The sequence below is a fragment of the Ornithodoros turicata genome, unplaced genomic scaffold (genome assembly GCF_037126465.1).
Source record: "Ornithodoros turicata isolate Travis unplaced genomic scaffold, ASM3712646v1 ctg00001158.1, whole genome shotgun sequence".
Taxonomy (NCBI): Eukaryota; Metazoa; Arthropoda; class Arachnida; order Ixodida; family Argasidae; genus Ornithodoros; species Ornithodoros turicata.
In genome coordinates, this window is record NW_026999481.1 from 102958 (window position 1) to 119441 (window position 16484).

The 16484-nt window shown below is 45.6% G+C and overlaps 1 protein-coding gene across 1 annotated transcript in view; it reads right to left on the bottom strand.

Moving 5' to 3' along the window:
- LOC135376570 (uncharacterized) overlaps positions 1-16484 on the bottom strand; it is a 33433-nt gene that overhangs the window by 16350 nt on the left and 599 nt on the right. Inside the window, exons 2-4 of the mRNA XM_064609106.1 lie at positions 15677-15828; positions 15371-15411; positions 3228-3345 (exon numbers count right to left, since the gene is read on the bottom strand). Of these exons, the coding sequence (XP_064465176.1) occupies positions 3228-3345; positions 15371-15411; positions 15677-15828 (311 nt within the window). The remainder of the gene's footprint in view (positions 1-3227; positions 3346-15370; positions 15412-15676; positions 15829-16484) is intronic.

The following is a 16484-nucleotide window of genomic DNA, read 5'->3' on the forward strand; positions in this document are numbered from 1 at the left end:
ACACCCCATTCGTCCTCTCAATATTATCAATACAGTTCTGTGTTGAGAATATTAAGAGATGGACGAATCTAGAATTTCTTGAATCCGAATTCGAATCCAAGGAAGGTTCTACGAATTCACGAGACTTACGAATCTCGAATCTTTCAGTCCTTTCTTTAAAGAGAGTTCAAGAGGCCAGGGAACAAACTATTCTACTGAAAGGTGCTGACTTTGTTTAATAAAACACAAAGAACATTTCGGCAGAAAACATAGCAACACAGTCAGCACAAATTATTGCAGTAACTTTGCACCAATATTGCAATGCAATGCAATTCTGCAAAGAGGCGGCTGCACAAAATTTGTCTGCTTTGACTAGTGGGCTGCACTGGTTATGCTGTGCTCTCAAACATGTTTCCTGTAAACATGAAAGTAGAGAATATTCAATAGATTACATAAAATATGGTTTCTACACTCTCAGAAAAAAAGTGAGTCAAAAGGGTGTCAAACAATGCTCGGACACCGTCGCGAACACAGAAAGCGTTGCAGCGACACCTTTTCTCGCTCGTATTTAATGTGGGGTCTTAGGTGCACTCCCTTCATGGAGAGGTGTTAGCCTCACTCCCCTAACGAGGTTCTTCCAGACTATGCAACAGTACAGTCTGGTATCCTTATTTATTTGTTAACTTTACCGAGACACGCCTGTAAATAGAAGAGATGAACAAGCCTGTGTCTAGCATGGCAAAAGTAGTTTTGTTCCTGCAGAAGGCATTTACATTTCGCAAGCCCTGGCAAGCCCTGGCTGTACCAAAAAAAGCCGTTTGTGGCAAATATTCTTGGAAAGTATCCAACATTACTCACCGAGGAACAGATTCTGCAATTTCACGAGCAAGCTGGTGCCTATTTCCTATATATCTACCGCACAATATATGAGCACAAGGAAGTTTCCTTGTGCTCATAAAGTTTCTTAAAGAGATTCTACAATGTATTCTTTTCTCTTTAATTGTAACTGACACTTGGATCGGTCGTTTCATTGGAGGGAAAATGTCCGTGGAAATACTCTCTAAAGAACTAAGAAATGGAACGTTCGGTACAAAGGGATATGTGTTCTGCAACGCTAAGCGCAGATGCAGATGCAGATGCACTTTACTGCAGATGCAGTGCGAGTTCATGAGGCGTATGTCCGTCACCATTACAAGACTTTTGTGCTCTAGGGGCAGGTTGTAAAGTGCATAGTGCTGCAATCGCAATGAATGCTTCTGAGGAGTGTTCTGCTTCCGTAGTTCTATGGGACTCTACCTTAACTATTGAGCAAGACTGAGAGGCACTGCGCCTGTTGTTCGTGTTTTGGGGCGCGGGCAGTATTGTTTTTGTAACGCGGTGTAGCGCAGATCGGTATCTGCACAAAATAAGTCCAATGAAGTAACACTTAATGACAGGGTAGGAAAGAGTGCTTAGTGTTCTCTGTGATGTGCTTGTTAGGCAGTCAAGGAAGCACATGCGGGAATGGTGCCAGGGTAACACCCTCACGGAGGGGAGTCGAGGACTACTTTATCAAGGGAGTCAGTAGAACATCCTTAGAAGGGGAGTAGACCAAAGACTACAAAGGGAGGCATATGTGACCAGCGTGAACACCCCCAATAGAGTTTCTCATACTCTTTTTTTTTTTCTGAGAGTGAAAGATCATGCTGAGCGAGATGTATTTTTATAAAAAGTGCACACCTGAGTCTTGTGACTAGTTTCTGTAACTAGTATTTTGTCTTTTTTACTCTCTCTCCCTCTTGTGTGTCATAAGCGGCCGCAAGGTTCCAAGCTGACCAGAAGATAATTAACCCATTTGCACAATCCTGATTATGTGATAACATTTGGAACACACGGACCTTGTTAGCCCCAATAACACAAAGCAATCACGCTTTTGCGCCGTATATTGTGGATGTTCTTTCACCGGTGTGGACAGGTTTTCTGATGGCACTGCACCTTGTTTCAGCGATTCATATTCAGCTTCTCTTTCGTAGTCGCAATTGTGGCAATATTCACTAGAAACACGAGCAGTTCATGGCACCGCACCTCCTTTCCATTCCGGCGGTCCGATTGCTTCGTGCGATAAAAAAAAATCCGTCTCGTCACTTGAGACATATGCTTCCCACTAAGTCTAAAAGTCTGTCCACAAGACCTGCTGTACTTAGTCCAATGTTGACAGGGTTGACAAAACGTCGAGTGATGTCGGGGGACTCGTTCAGCCCATCAACACCCGATCCTCAAGTTCTGCTGGTTCAGGAGCAACAAATTCACAGGCACGCTGTTAGCACATGCAACGTCAGACATCCCATACTGACCACAAAATACACAAAATACACGACAAGCGTTGCTTGTTGTATATCTTCTTGGACGGTCATACCTCTGCAGCATCACATATGTTATGAGTAACGTACATGTCTTGACTTGAGACAACTAATCGCTTAGCATACTAAAATTGGTCATCGCATTATTACGGAACGCCTTCGCATACCAAGTTTCGCAAGTTTCAAGACAGTGTATACCAGAAGTCTCAATGTGTAAGCCCCAAGACAAGGGTGTAGCAGCTGTGTTTCAAACACGCTATATCCTTTGTGATGAAATCAAGGAGGTGCATCATAATTGGCTTACCGGAGCAGTGGTAGTACAGTTCGGATAATCGTACCCCAGTCGAAAAAAAGTAATGGGTCCAATTGGAAAATTTTCAATTGGATCCAGTTTGTCGACCAGTTGTGTTTTCGACACCCATTTGACCAATTGGACCCGTTCCAAAAACAGTTGTTCTTCCCATTGTACACCAAACTGGTGTTCCAATTGGTCGACCGGTTGTGCTTTTGCCGCCTATTGGACTGAAAATCAAATGAACCTATTCAGGACCCAGTTCGTGCTCCCACTGCATTCGCAATTGGAGTTCCAAAGTTGAAATAACTTTCCCAAACGCAATGCATGCGTTACGAATACGTATTCGTAACACACGCATTGCGTTCAGAAAAGTTTTTTACAGCGAAACAGCTCCAACTACAACTTCTTTGTAACAACTACAAGGATGTAAGTAACTACACAACACAAGCTCGCGTTGTGTTCTTACGTCGCGTCCTTGTAGTTGTGCCTATAAGCTCATGCTTCGTCGTCATGGACCCTGCGGACAAGCTTTCCTGTGCGTGTCCTGTTATCTGTATAGCGTGTACTTAGTGTATACTCCGTTGAATTTGGATATTCCCGCATGATCGACGTACCTGACCAGGGTGGTGATCCACATAGATTGTACAATAGCTTTATATGAAAAGGGAGCGTCGTAGAAGATGTTGGGCTCCAAGCGTCCTCCACAGGGTCCTTTTCCTGTGTAGTACCAATCTGAAAGATGTCAGTACATTGAAAGAATGAAGACTCAATGAAGGACACAATGAAGATATCGTGATACTCTATCGACCACAGTTGATCGACCACAATTGAAGCATCACGAATTTCCGCACTAGAACGCTCCGGCAGAGACAGCCGTTGCAGTCTAAAGTTCCGCCAGCAATTCACTTCGCTAGACACATCTTGCCTGACCCAAACATACTCGGCAAGTTCTAGATAACATTTTTGCATTTCAAATTGAAATTCGGAACTGAACGAAACCGAAGATGGCCACTAGCACCTTCAAGTAAAGTAGTGTGTGAGCTGAATGAAATAGTTTCGATTTGTTTTTCACAAACACAGCAGTATGTTGTGAGGCTTAAAGGGAGAGTTCAGAACGATCGGGCAAAAAATGATGCACGTCATACCTGCCGAATAATATCCGCTTATACGTACCATAAGTCTGGTGGGTAGGATTCTGGCGGATCCGTAAGAAAATATGAAGGGAAGTTGCTCAGGACGAGAGCCCCCGATAGCCGTGGAGTGTTTGAAAGTGTTTCAAAAGTTCAAAAACAGTTGAGTGAAGTGACAATGGAGACGAGACAAGTACAAACACTGTCAGAGACAATGAACAACAACAATCACTGTTTGAAATATCGGCGACCCCCGTCGTGAGGCACGTGCCTTCACACCACAGACTTTCTCCCACCTGTGTCAAATTCGGCTTCAAATCGGGATGGAATGAACCCGAAACAGGAAGCTGGAGAGATTTCATTTTCATTTACAGTCAACCCTCAATTTATGAACACCCTCGGTTCCCCGAAAAATCGTTCATAAATCGAGCGATTCATAAATCGAAAATTCCGTTAGGTGAGTACTATCGAGCAAATGGAACAGTATTTCCGAGTTGTTTTTTTGTTTATAATGCAATATATTGTGTAATTTTGCTTTCGACCATGCCTTCTGCTGTATCAATCTCACAAAGCACAGATGTTATCGCATTCACACTCTGTTTATTATGCAATACTAAATAGTGTAATTTTGCTTTGGACCATGCCTTCCGCTGTGGCAATCTTGGAAAGAGGAGATGTCAGCACGTTCGCACTCAACTGGTCTCGGATTTCCTCTGGGCTTTTTAACCTATGTCTATTAATCTCCGGGTGAGAGCGGACACCTTATTCGTGAATTGAGGTCAGGAACACTTCTGCAAAAACCCGTTTGTTGTTCGGATTTCGAGGGGTTAAGAACCGAGGGTGCAATACCTGGCAAACGTGTTGTCTGTTCAAGCGTCATTCATGAGACCACGAATAATCCCTTTGAAGGTTTTTGTTGGCCTCGGAACGACCCGTTCATAAATTGAGGGCAAAAACGCTGGGCAACTCCTAGTTGCCAGAAATTCCATTCATTATTCGAATACCGAGGTTCATAAAACGAGGGAAAAATGCATGTAAAAAGTTTGGGTCCTCGTGCTAGTGTTCATAAAACGAGGGAATTCATAAATCGAAGGTTCATAAATCGAGGGTTGACTGTATTTCATTCTACACAAAATATATCACAAACTAGAAACCATAGACATGGAGGAGCCAGAGGGAAAACACCCGGTTGCAGGCTCCTCCATTAGAGACATTTCTCCTCCCCAGGTCCACCGCGCAGAAGTTGTAGAGGAGATGGTGTTCCTTTACATGAGTCCTGACCGGCGATGATGCAGTGTCCCAGCGGGCAGATGGTCGTGGCGTCACGCTAGGACGGTGCCGGTAGAACTGACAAGCCAGCGCAGCAGCTCGTGGCAGCAGGGGCACATCGTCGTCGTCATCGGTGGACACAGGACACAGTACACAGTACTCCCCCTCTCAGACTCGGAGCGGGTAGAGACACGGTGACAAGAGGCACGGCGCAGGAATCACGGCTAACTTGGCGGACGCTGGTGGGCTAAGAGTACCGGAGCGTCGGGGAGGGTGGCGAAGTCACGCAGAGCGTGTTGCGATGGGGGCGACGTAAGCCGTAGTCACGAGCGTGTTCTGGCGTTGCCGAGCTGACGCGTCGTCAGGGCGAGTGACCAGCGGCTCGGAGATGCGGTGAGGGAGCACGTTGCTCGACCAGGTACCGCTGGTAGATCCGGGGAATACCATCACGATATACGTGAAGGCCTGGCGAAGTGTGATGGACCACGGCGTACCGCAACCGGTACGGGGCGTCGAAGCCGAGTGAGAAGATGGTGGCCCCTATTACGTTACGAGCCCCCGGTGTAACGAAGTGCTTGGGACTCACGAGTTTTGCCGTAGCGCCATCGACTGCTGTCAGCACTAAGTTTGGTGGTGGTGAGGTGGGCCGAATTGATGCCTGATATTGACGGTGGTTGTCCAAATTTGGGTTGGTAAGATGCCGAATTTCGCCGAATCTGGTGTTCTTCGTCCGGGTCGCCAAATGTAGAGGACGATGGTCTTCCTCTACACATTACACATGTCCTGACCGGCGATGATGGAATGTCCCAGCGGGCAGATAGTCGTGACCTCACGCTAGGACGGTGCCGGTAGAACTGACAAGCTAGCGCAGCAGCGCGTGGCAGCAGGTGCACATAGTCTTCGTCATCGGTGCACACCGCACAGTATACCACGCCGGTCGCAACCGCCGTGTAACATTCCGGAAACACAATAGACAAAGATTTCAGATCACACTGATGAATAGAAACAACTTCTACGAGCACAAAACAGCGCTGGAATGGTATGGCTTGTAGAAGCACCTCCAAAAAGGCTCGCTTGTAGAAGCTAGCCTTTATCAAATATCAAAAGCAGTTTTCATGACTTTTGAAATTTTAGATCGAAAACAAAAGGGGAACCCTTCGAAACAGGTAGGCAAATATTTCACAAATAATGAACCCCATGAACGAACGCAGCTCCTAATAACCCAATATACATTTCATTCGGCTCCTGCCTACTCAATGACGTATATAAATGCTTTCAAACATGATAACTCGCACGCCTCTCTCGACCACGCATACGCCACATGGCTACGTAGCCTTTTGCAGTCCGATCGCGGGAGGAGCTCTACGCTCTGGAGGGACGTGACGTGACGTTTCAGATTCCCAGCCAATAAACAAGCTCTATTATCAGCGGTGAGGCGGAGTGTTCTGTTTGCTTCTGGGGAACTACATTTTGCCATCCGCCGTTTCGAAATTAAGCGTCATGAAATCTCTCTCCAACATCTCCGTCTCGACTAAGCAATACTTAGAGCCTAATGTTGACGCGAAAGTCAGTAGTTGGGCTGCTATCACATGACACGATTCGCACCCGGGTACCTCCCAATTACGACGTGACATGGCCAGCACGCACTAACCACTGAGTCGCGCGAGCTGGTGACGCGATGCCGCGTGGTTCAATCCAAAGTACCCCAGCCCAGTCGTCTGAACCATTCGAAGGTGACCAAGACGACGACCATCGCTCACCTGAGATTCGGGAACTGTAGCGCCGTATATTCATTCGCGCTTGTGTGGTGCTGCGTGTAAGGAAACCTGTTGCGTGTGTGATACCTCAACTGAACGCAGAAAGCGACAACGGTGGTGGACAGCGGTACCAGCCTGTGATCTGCCTGCGACCTCACGCTAACGCTACAGGGTCCGCACTCCCTGATTCGTTTCACTGATTCGCGTTTTTCCAGTTTGAAGATGGAACCGTTTAGGGGTTGAATATAATATGATTAACAAACATCTAGTCAACTTTCGCAAGTGAAGTAAAATTATTCGTGGAACCCTTCTTCATAATTGGTGAGGAAAGAGCCAGGTCAAAATGACGTCAAGTGAGATCACAGGGCGGAGCTAAGAAGCGACAGAGTGCATTGTATATATCATCCGCATGCAAGCGCATTTCGGATTTCGGCGATAGTAAGTACAACGAGCTGTCACTGCCTAAGCTTTCACTAATTTAACGGAGAGAAATGCGCACCTTGTTTACGTATTTACTGCCCCTTTAAAGCAGCATGGAAAATGGGGAAGTTCACTCCTTGACCGCGTTCAAATATCTCAAAACTGTCCTACCAAATATTTTTTGGCCTATGCGAACGTTTGATAACCCTCTATTGCGAAGCTCTCAGCTTATCTGTACAGGTCGCGTGACAAGTCAAGAGAAGGCGTCGCATGATCTAGCGAAGCACCTGCATCTTCTCACAGGATGGATGCCACTCAAAGGGGCACGCAGGTTCACATGAAGTGTGCGAGAGGACCGCCTGTTGAGTTTCAAGTGACAATCATTATGCGAAGATACGCAGGCAAATCTGGAATTAAGTACATATCAGACATATAGCGAATATCTTACAGCATGCAGTTGACATCAGAAATGGTCAATAAATTGATATTTGAATGCTCCTTGCGCAGTGTGTTAAGGCAGGAAAGTAATGTGTCATCAACTTGAGCAATACTAGATTGGCCAAAAACACCGAACGTGTCTCTCCAAACAACAAAATGTGTGGATGGCGTTTCTTATTGCGAGGCGAGTGAAGTAGCAACGCTGACTACATATTGTCAACATGATTCGTATATATGGCCGGAGTCCTAGTCTTCTGATTACATGCCCGTATATATCCATGATCGCTTGCTTTTGACGATCCTTACCAGCCGCATCTCGCCTTCTTGGGGTGTTTGTGATTTCGGGAGATCGTCGTTTGATTTACCGTTGTTTGTTTGTTAGTATGTATCTGTCACGTTCGTGGCGCTGTTCAAGCTTTGGTTTCTTTGCGAAAATTCGAACTTTATGGTATTAAGCTGTCCGAGTAGAAGTGACTTTCCCTGCTCGCTTAAGATAAATTGTGTCCTTTTCCTGCGCTTTCTTCACGCAGGGACAATGCAATTGAGTATTTATCATTATGCAATAATTATCTGATAGCAGAAATGGGCGTCTGTCAGTTTCTTAGCGTGTGCCTCGTTATTTTATTTTTTCTCTTATAGCCATGCAAGCAAAAGTGCATGTAATTTTCGCTGCTCTTTTCTTATTTTCTCTACTTTTCCGCTGAAGAAAGCCTCCTGGTAAAAGCTGAATAGTGTTCTATCAGTGGAAGTGGGGTTGTTTGTTTGATTTTGTTGGGAGTTCAAAAACCTTGAAGAAGTAAGCAGTGCTTAATTTTGCAGTCATGGGTTTTTGAGCAGAAATGCTGGTATCTGAGCACGGAGTAGAAATTCCTATATTTCTCTGCTCCCTAAGAAACTTTGTCCGTCGTTTTCCGAGCAAACCGCGTTTAGTTTACGCAAAATAGAAAAATGAAGTTGTGTACGCTCTATATGATTTTCTGTCGAAGGCTTAGGTCATTCCCCGATGAGCAGTATTTTGTATGTGATGTCGCATGTCTGGACTTATTCAGTAGTGTCTTGCAAATTTTACCCTTCGCTAATACCTTGTTGCTGTCATGTTGTGCTAGCCGCGTATAGCGATAAGCGGTGATTCTCGGATTATTCCTGAGCGGTTCGACTTAAGCCTTTCCTCTGCTCACTTAAGGAAATTTGCATCCCTGTCCTGTGCTTCCTTTACGCAAGGGCAATGCGACTCTGTATGTGGCATTATGCAAGAATTATCAGGTGGCAGAAATGGGTGTCTTTTTCTCAGCTTATTAGCGTGCGCTACGGTTTCTTGCTGTTACAGCAAGTGGGGAACAAATGCCGTGTAATTTTTCGCGGTTCTTTTCTTCTTTCGCTGCTTTTACTCAGAATGTAGGTGAGGGGGAAAGTCAGCATCCAGGTAGAGCAGGAGAAGGCCGCTCGGCTGAGGAGAGTTCATGAGAATGGAATTTGTTTGTATGTATATGCATATGTCTGTATGTATGTTGTTTTGTATGTATGCGTTGTGTGTGTTTGTTGTGTGTGTAAGTATTTGCGCAGAAATGCTGGTATGTGAGCGTGGAGGAGAAATTACAGTATGGCACCTCTCTGACTGTGTGTGCATGCTTTTTTCCTGGTTTGTGACGTCATAACGGCATGTTGGGGCTTGTTTAGCAGTGTTGCAATTGTACCCGCCGCTATTATCTTGTTATCTTGGGTTAGCCGCGTAGCGATGTGTGGTGACTCTGCGATTATTCCTGAGGTCTTAAGCCTTTTCCCTGCTCGCTTCAAGGAATTTGTGTGCCCTTGTCCTGTGCTTTCTTTGCGACAATGCGGCTGTGCATGTAGCATTATGCAAGAATTATCTGATACCAGAAATGGGTGTTTTTTTCTTAGTTTATAGCATATGCTTCACTTTTTTTAAGTCAAGCACAAGTGCGCGCAATTTTTGCTGCTCTTTCCTCAAATCACTGCTTTTGCGCAGAAGAAAGTCGCATGGTACAGCTGAGAAGTGGGTTTCTCTGCTTGTTTGTTAGATGTTGTTAGGACCTCGGTATGTTGAAGTAGTACGCTGTTATAGGTATTTGTGCAGAAACGCTTGCATCTGAGCGCAGGATAGGAATTCCTTAAGCACGGCACCCTCAGTGTAAATTATTGTGGATGTGAGTCTGCTTCACTGCATGACAGGGCTGAAATTGGAAGAGAAAAAATTGGAATGCTTCATTAATGGCGATCCAAGTAATAGGGCAATTATAGTTTCCATAAAAAGTACAATTTTAATAGGCTCCTAAAATTAGCTTTGTAGTAGCTTTTCTAAACTGCAATGCAATAATCATTAATATAATATAGGAATGCCATCATGTTCCCGTAAAGGCGTTTTGTCTAGTCTTCCGTCGAGCGCGAAACTTTGCCCCCGGCGTTCGCGACTTTTTGCTCGCAGGTGTAGCCTCAGACAACGAATGTATGAGCATAGAAAGGGTCATGTATTACATGAGCCTGGTAATGATGTTGAGTGGTCTCACTTATTATTTTAAAAGAGCAGTGGTAGTTTACTGGTGATATGATTCTAATGACCATGATGAGCCTCTGGGGTGAAAATCGCTAATATGCATGGTGCTTTTTTGTTGAATTTTATTGTAAAAATGGACGTCATTAAGAATCGGACAAAGGAAATACTCTTGCGATTCAATAATTAATAGGAGTCTTTGCCGCTGTCTTCTTCAGACAGGATGTGATGACGTCACGCAGTCTGTAGCAATGCGTTGACCGTTACTGGAAAAAAGTGTAGCAATAGAAAAATGGTGCGTATTGCCCTGGACAGATTTATGATGAGCACTGTTTTTGAATAAGAGGAGTGCGTGTGCTTAGAAATAGTTTGATACTGGTTTTCTTCTTTATTCAAGTGTTTCTTTCCGCTTTTTTCCACCTTGTTGTCTGACAAACATGCGCTGACATGCCTGGGCCTGTTCTAACATGCTTTCCTTCTACATGTAGTTTTTCCTTTTTGAAAAGAGTCATTCTTGACGATGTCGATAGTGCTGCCCTGAATGGGAATAGTGCTATTCTTAATGCTTTTGCGATTCATTTAGTTCAAAGAGTAACCGTGAGGGGGACAGGTGTGTGACTTTATTCAGGAGGAACAAAGCATCATTATTCAGTTAGCTGCCTGGCTGTCGGATGGGATGGACATGTCTTGCTGAACCACTATTCTATTTTTCCTGTACAGTAAGACTTTGGGAATGAAATGCTTAATTCCTACAATCTCCTCTCATGTATGGTGCTCTTCTGCAATAGTTCCCTATGCAATCATTATAGTAGAATAAAGGAAATAATATTGGGATACTGATTCAATAAATAACAGGTCCTCTGTCTAGAGCGTACGCGTCCTTGAGCCACGCACCTGCATGATGACGTCATACCGCAACACTATTGTTTCACGTTGACCTTGTCTAGAGGAGCATTAGTGGATAAAAACAGTGTAGCCCTGAGACAATAGGATGACGTCACGACCAATCCTGCAGGCAGTGTTGCCAAGTTGGAGGATTTCCCTCCAAATCTCGAGGGTTTGTGCCGGAGCCTAGCGGGAAGAACTTCGATTTGGAGGGAGGAGGGAAATCTGGAGGTTTTTGTTTCACTTCGGAGGGATTTCAGAGGAATTTCGACTTTCGTTATGTACCCATAAAATTTTTGCTAATACGACCCCAAAACAGGATCAACGAATGTCAGACGACAAACTGCAGAAGTTTCAGAACGCCTGATGTTTTAGAAAATAGCGTGTTGCACACCTTATGCGGCTGACTCGGGGGTTTTCTCGTGCTTCGTGTGCTGGCCTCTGCTCCGGCCAAGCGTCCGCTCCCCCGTGACGGCGGACGAGTGTTGGTTTTTGCATGCTCTGTGAAGCTCTTTGGATTTTTCGCGAGTCTGTTTACTTCTGGGGCACAATATCCCTCCTCACAATAATGGGGAAGCCTTCCAATCCAGAGAAGAAGTCACCATACCGACAGAAGTTCTCGAAGGAGTGGCTTAAACTTTATGAATTCAAAGACTGGCTTGAAGAGGTATCCCAAAGCATAGCATTGCAAAGCAATGCATTCTGACAGACTTCTAGACTCGATCCCCACTCTTTATTTTTATTTTCTCACTACTCTCCCCTCAACTCGAGTTTGGGCGTTACTCGGTAAAGGTAAACCTGTGATATCTTGTTCCGCGCAAGTGAATATATCAGCATATCATCAATATCTAATTGTTTCACTGAAAATACACGATATTTTTAGAAACGGAGGTTTTTGTCCAGATTCTAGAGGGTTTTGGGGTTGACTTGGAGGGAGCGCCGAAAAAAAGTTGGCAACACTGCCTGCAGGGAGCGCAAGGATTCACTTCTCTCTTGGACACTGACGAGTGTGGACACGCTAATTCTGCTCCTGGCAATTGTGTTGGCCGTCAGTGGAAGAGCGTAGCTTCGGTGGGGTTCTGTCTGCCTCTGTTGGGGTGCGGATGTGTGGTTCGTCACTGGCGAATGGTGTTCGACGATGCAGGTGGATTTTGTGACGAAACAGGATTTACAATGAGGGAATGCTGTGAACGTGAAAAATGATGGTGAGTGTCTTTTTCACTCTGTTCAAGTGTCTGTGTTTGTTTTCCTCCATTGCCCAGCAGTCGTACGATTTGTCCTGACGTGTCCTGACATGCATGCTTTCCTTAGTTGACGCTTCGTATTTTCTTTTTTTGACAAGGAACATTCTTGTCTTGACGATGTCGATAGTGCTGCCCTGAATGGGAATAGCGCTATTCTTAATAATTCTATGGTTAAATTAGTTCAGAAATCAACCGCAACAGGGACAGATGCATGACTTTATAGAGGAGAAAAAGCATTGAGATTCAATTCCGTGCCTGGCTGTCGGATGGAGTAGACGCATCGTTCTGCACTCCTTGTTACCCGTACTCTGTGTTGATTTGTTGAGTGCCTAGTCCTCTTATTAGCCATTGATGGAGTTACGTGTTAGGATATTTTGTTCTGTTGCAAGTCTCATTTAGTAAGACTTTGGAATTCCTACGATCAGCTTTCATACATGGTGCTCTTCTGCAATAGTTTCCTATGAAATCGTTATAGAAGAATAAAGGAAATAATATTGGGATAGTGATTCAATAAATAATAGGTCCCCTGTCTAGAGCATAAGCGTCCTTGAGCCATGCAGGTGCATGATGACGTCATACCGCGGCTTCATTGCAGATTGACCTTGTCCAAAGGAGCATTAGTGGGAAAAAACGGTGTAGCCTTGGGACAATGGGATGACGTCACGACCAATGAGCAACGCAACAAGAGGGCGCAGGAATGCTCTTCTCTTTTAGCCTCTCGCAGGTGGTCGCCGCAGAGGGCCCTAAGAGCGCGCGCGCATGCGTAACGGACGCGGCTTGTCGCCCCAGTCAGTTGCTCGCTGGCTGTCGCGGAGAGCAGACGTGCACTCGGTTGCTCTGCAGTGCCCGCGCTCGCTCAGTTTCTGCCTGCCTCTCGGATGGAGCAGTCGCATCGGTCTGCGCTCCTGTTGTGGTGGGTTGATTTGTTGTGTAACTAATTATTTTGCCAACTTTGTCCCCGCTTTGTTTGCGATTTTCATGCCGGTGCACGTCGGGTGCTGGTTGCTGCTGTCCGGGCATCCCTGCCATTTTCTATCTTCTTCTGCCTTGGGAAGGGGAGTAGCGCTGGCGTGATTCTTAATAATTTTGTCGTAGATTAGTTGAGAAAGTAACCGCTAGGGGGTGCAGATGCGGGTCTTTATATAGGAGAAAAAAAACATTACGAGTCAGTTCTCTGCCTGGCTGTCGGATGGAGCAGTCGCATCGTTCTGCGCTCCTGTAGTGGTGGGCTCATTTGTTGTGTAACTAATTCTTTTTCTTGTTAGCTATCGATGGTTAGCATACCCTTGCTTTCCCAGCCTCTGTATTACGAGTGTTTTTCTCCTCGCATGTCCAGAGCTGCCATGCCATGCCATGCCCAGACATGCCATGATGACGTCACAGCTGACGTCACAGGATGTCCGGAACTGGTGGCCATAGCTGCGATGCTTTCCAACCTGCCTCTGTGCTCCGTCGCCCGGCGATGGTCAGCGACCGTTCCGGACCGCTTTCTCCGAGATGGCATCGTTTATCTCCACTCTATCTCTATCTTTTTATTTTATTTTCTACCTATTTTTTTATTTTTTATCAGCTCAACTAGCCCACAACTCACAGCTGGACACGTCTCAGATGCTCCCCAATTAGTGAAATGACTCCCTGAATGATCCTAATTACTGTGGGGGGTCCCAAATTGCTCTAATTGCTCATTAATGGCGTCCAGGCCAATGTGTGAGTTGTGGGCCAGTTGAGCTGACTATATACTACTCGAACAATAGATTGTTGCAAACGTTTTAGATTCACGTCTCGTGAGTAGCTGAGCTTGTTTCTCCACGAGGTCTTCAATTCCATTTGCTTCAAAGACGGAGGTCAGACGTCCCACCTATACAGCCAAGCCTGAACCTCAAAATTGTTCCATAGATGCGTCAATTGTTGCTATTTTGCTTCCGTCTTGTCGCCGGTGCTACGCTTATTCTTGATGGCTTCGTGATATGGCACAATACCAGAGAAACCAAGCCGATCTACGGTGATTTCTTAAATTACCATCACTACGCCACTCATGCGCCACCTCGCATTTCTTTGTTCATCGTCGTCTTGAAACGTACACGAACATGTCATCCAAACTCACGTGCATAATACTCCTCCACTCCACTCCATCAAAGGTGGTTACATGCAGGAAAGCTTCAGCCCATATTCTGCTTTACTCTGTTGGCACTTTTTCAAAGTATTTTGAATGATCCTTGTATTCATGCAATCGCAACTGGAGACACGAAGCAGCAGCACAACGTAACCTTCACTGAAAACGTTGACTATCGAATATATCATGTTCTCAGAAGCAAGATGCATAAATGTCCCAGTAGATACTACATTCCTTATCAACCAGAGGCACCTAAACAGATCTGTCTCACCTTTCGCTCATCATCCGTCCAGTAACACGCCCTGAATACAAGCGTAGCGGCCACAATGACATTTCATGGCGTTCTGCGGCCGCTAACGCCGGTGACACCGCGTAGACTGGAAGCGGCGGCGACAGGGGCGGGTTTGGAAATATGCCACTGAGGATCCCAAATAGGTCTGATCCTCCATAGGCCACAATATGCGATGTAGCATGAACCCCTTTTCAACAATCGTTCAAATTAGTTACCGAAAACGTGCGAGCCTATACAGTTTGAGCATGAGCGCCAATTTTGGAATTTCAGTATTGGGCTGCCCTGCTCAGTAGCTGAGTCGCTAACGTGTTGCCTGGCTGAGCTCAAGGTCGGGTTCAAACCCAGCCGCGCGGGGCAGGAATGTGGGGGAGGGAACGTTGCCTATAGCACCATGTGTCGGAGATTCCGAAGGAACCCCGGGTAGTCGAAATTATCCACAGTCCTACCCTGTGGCACGCCCAACATCTCAGACGTGTCAGACGGAGGTCAGACGTCCCGCCTATATAGCCCAGCCTGAACCTCAAAATTGTTCCATAGATGCGTCAATTGCTGCTATTTTGCTTCCGTCTCGTCGCCGGTGCTACGCTTATCCTTGATGGGTTCTCGTGTCAGCGTATTATAGGCCGGCAAAACCCACATATTGCCCCATTGTTGTCTCTACTAGGCTGTGCTTATTACTTGCTGTGCCTTGTATACTTACATAAATACGTCTCCTCATTCGTTGCGTTCCTGAGCACCTTCCTGAAAACTAGTACTGTTTAGTTTCGATGGAACCATTTTGATTACCATAAACTGACTTTCGCACTGACGATCGCAGCACACAGCTGAACATATAAACAGAACGATAGCTTTGGTGAAAACCAAGGTAGTAGACACGTTGAACAATGGGCAACTGTTTATGCTAAAAACACATTCTCTTGCATTCGGCGTGCAATGAATTTTCATGCAAGGGGTCAGCGACCTAGGAGAGGCAACTTGTGTCGTGTGCTATTCCCTCGACACCCACCTCGTGAATACGAAGACCATGTCGGACTCGTTGCTCCCAGGGTATTCAACAATTTTTGTTTTAAGTGTCTCATGGGCTACATATGGGTCAATTGACTGAACCTGTCTACCAGGAAGTTCCTGGAGGTGGGTCCTGTCCTGTTCCTCATTCATCTGGAAATACAGACGGTTAACAAAGTCATTCATGTGTCCCTAGGTCATAAATTCTGGGGCTTTCTATGACAGTAATTATCATCATCAGTGCCGCCACTGTGGTCGCACCGTGACTTAGGCTAAAATTTTTGAATGCGACTGTCCTTCCAATGCTTTCGTTCCTTTCCATAAGAGCCCACAAAGGTACTGTCGTCAGACGGCCGCCTTCTTTACCTAGTTATAGTGTGGAACTCTGCTTCTGTTTTCCTGACGAAATGAATCTTGAGTGCTTGCAGCAGCGCGTCTGATTGCGAGAGTACAGATCATATCTTTACTAACCGCGTCCTAAAGACAAGCTATCGTCCAATATTTTGAACCTAAAAATGTTTTTGAGTTGCGCTACATACGTTTGAGAATGGTCAACTGCAAGAAATCCCAGTGCTGAATGAAGCACGCGTAGAATTGCTGATTGTGTTTTCGATGACTTTGACACGTGTTAACATTGACGTTGTAAGGATACAGTATGCTGTCAAATTTAGCATCATGAACACTAATACATCACAATAGATGAAGCAGTGGTCCTGCTTGAGCCAATAAGGAGCTACAAGACCCTGCTGTAAAACAAGAAAACCGACAGCGTGTCGACGGAAGGCGAGACTTCAAACGAAATGTCATCA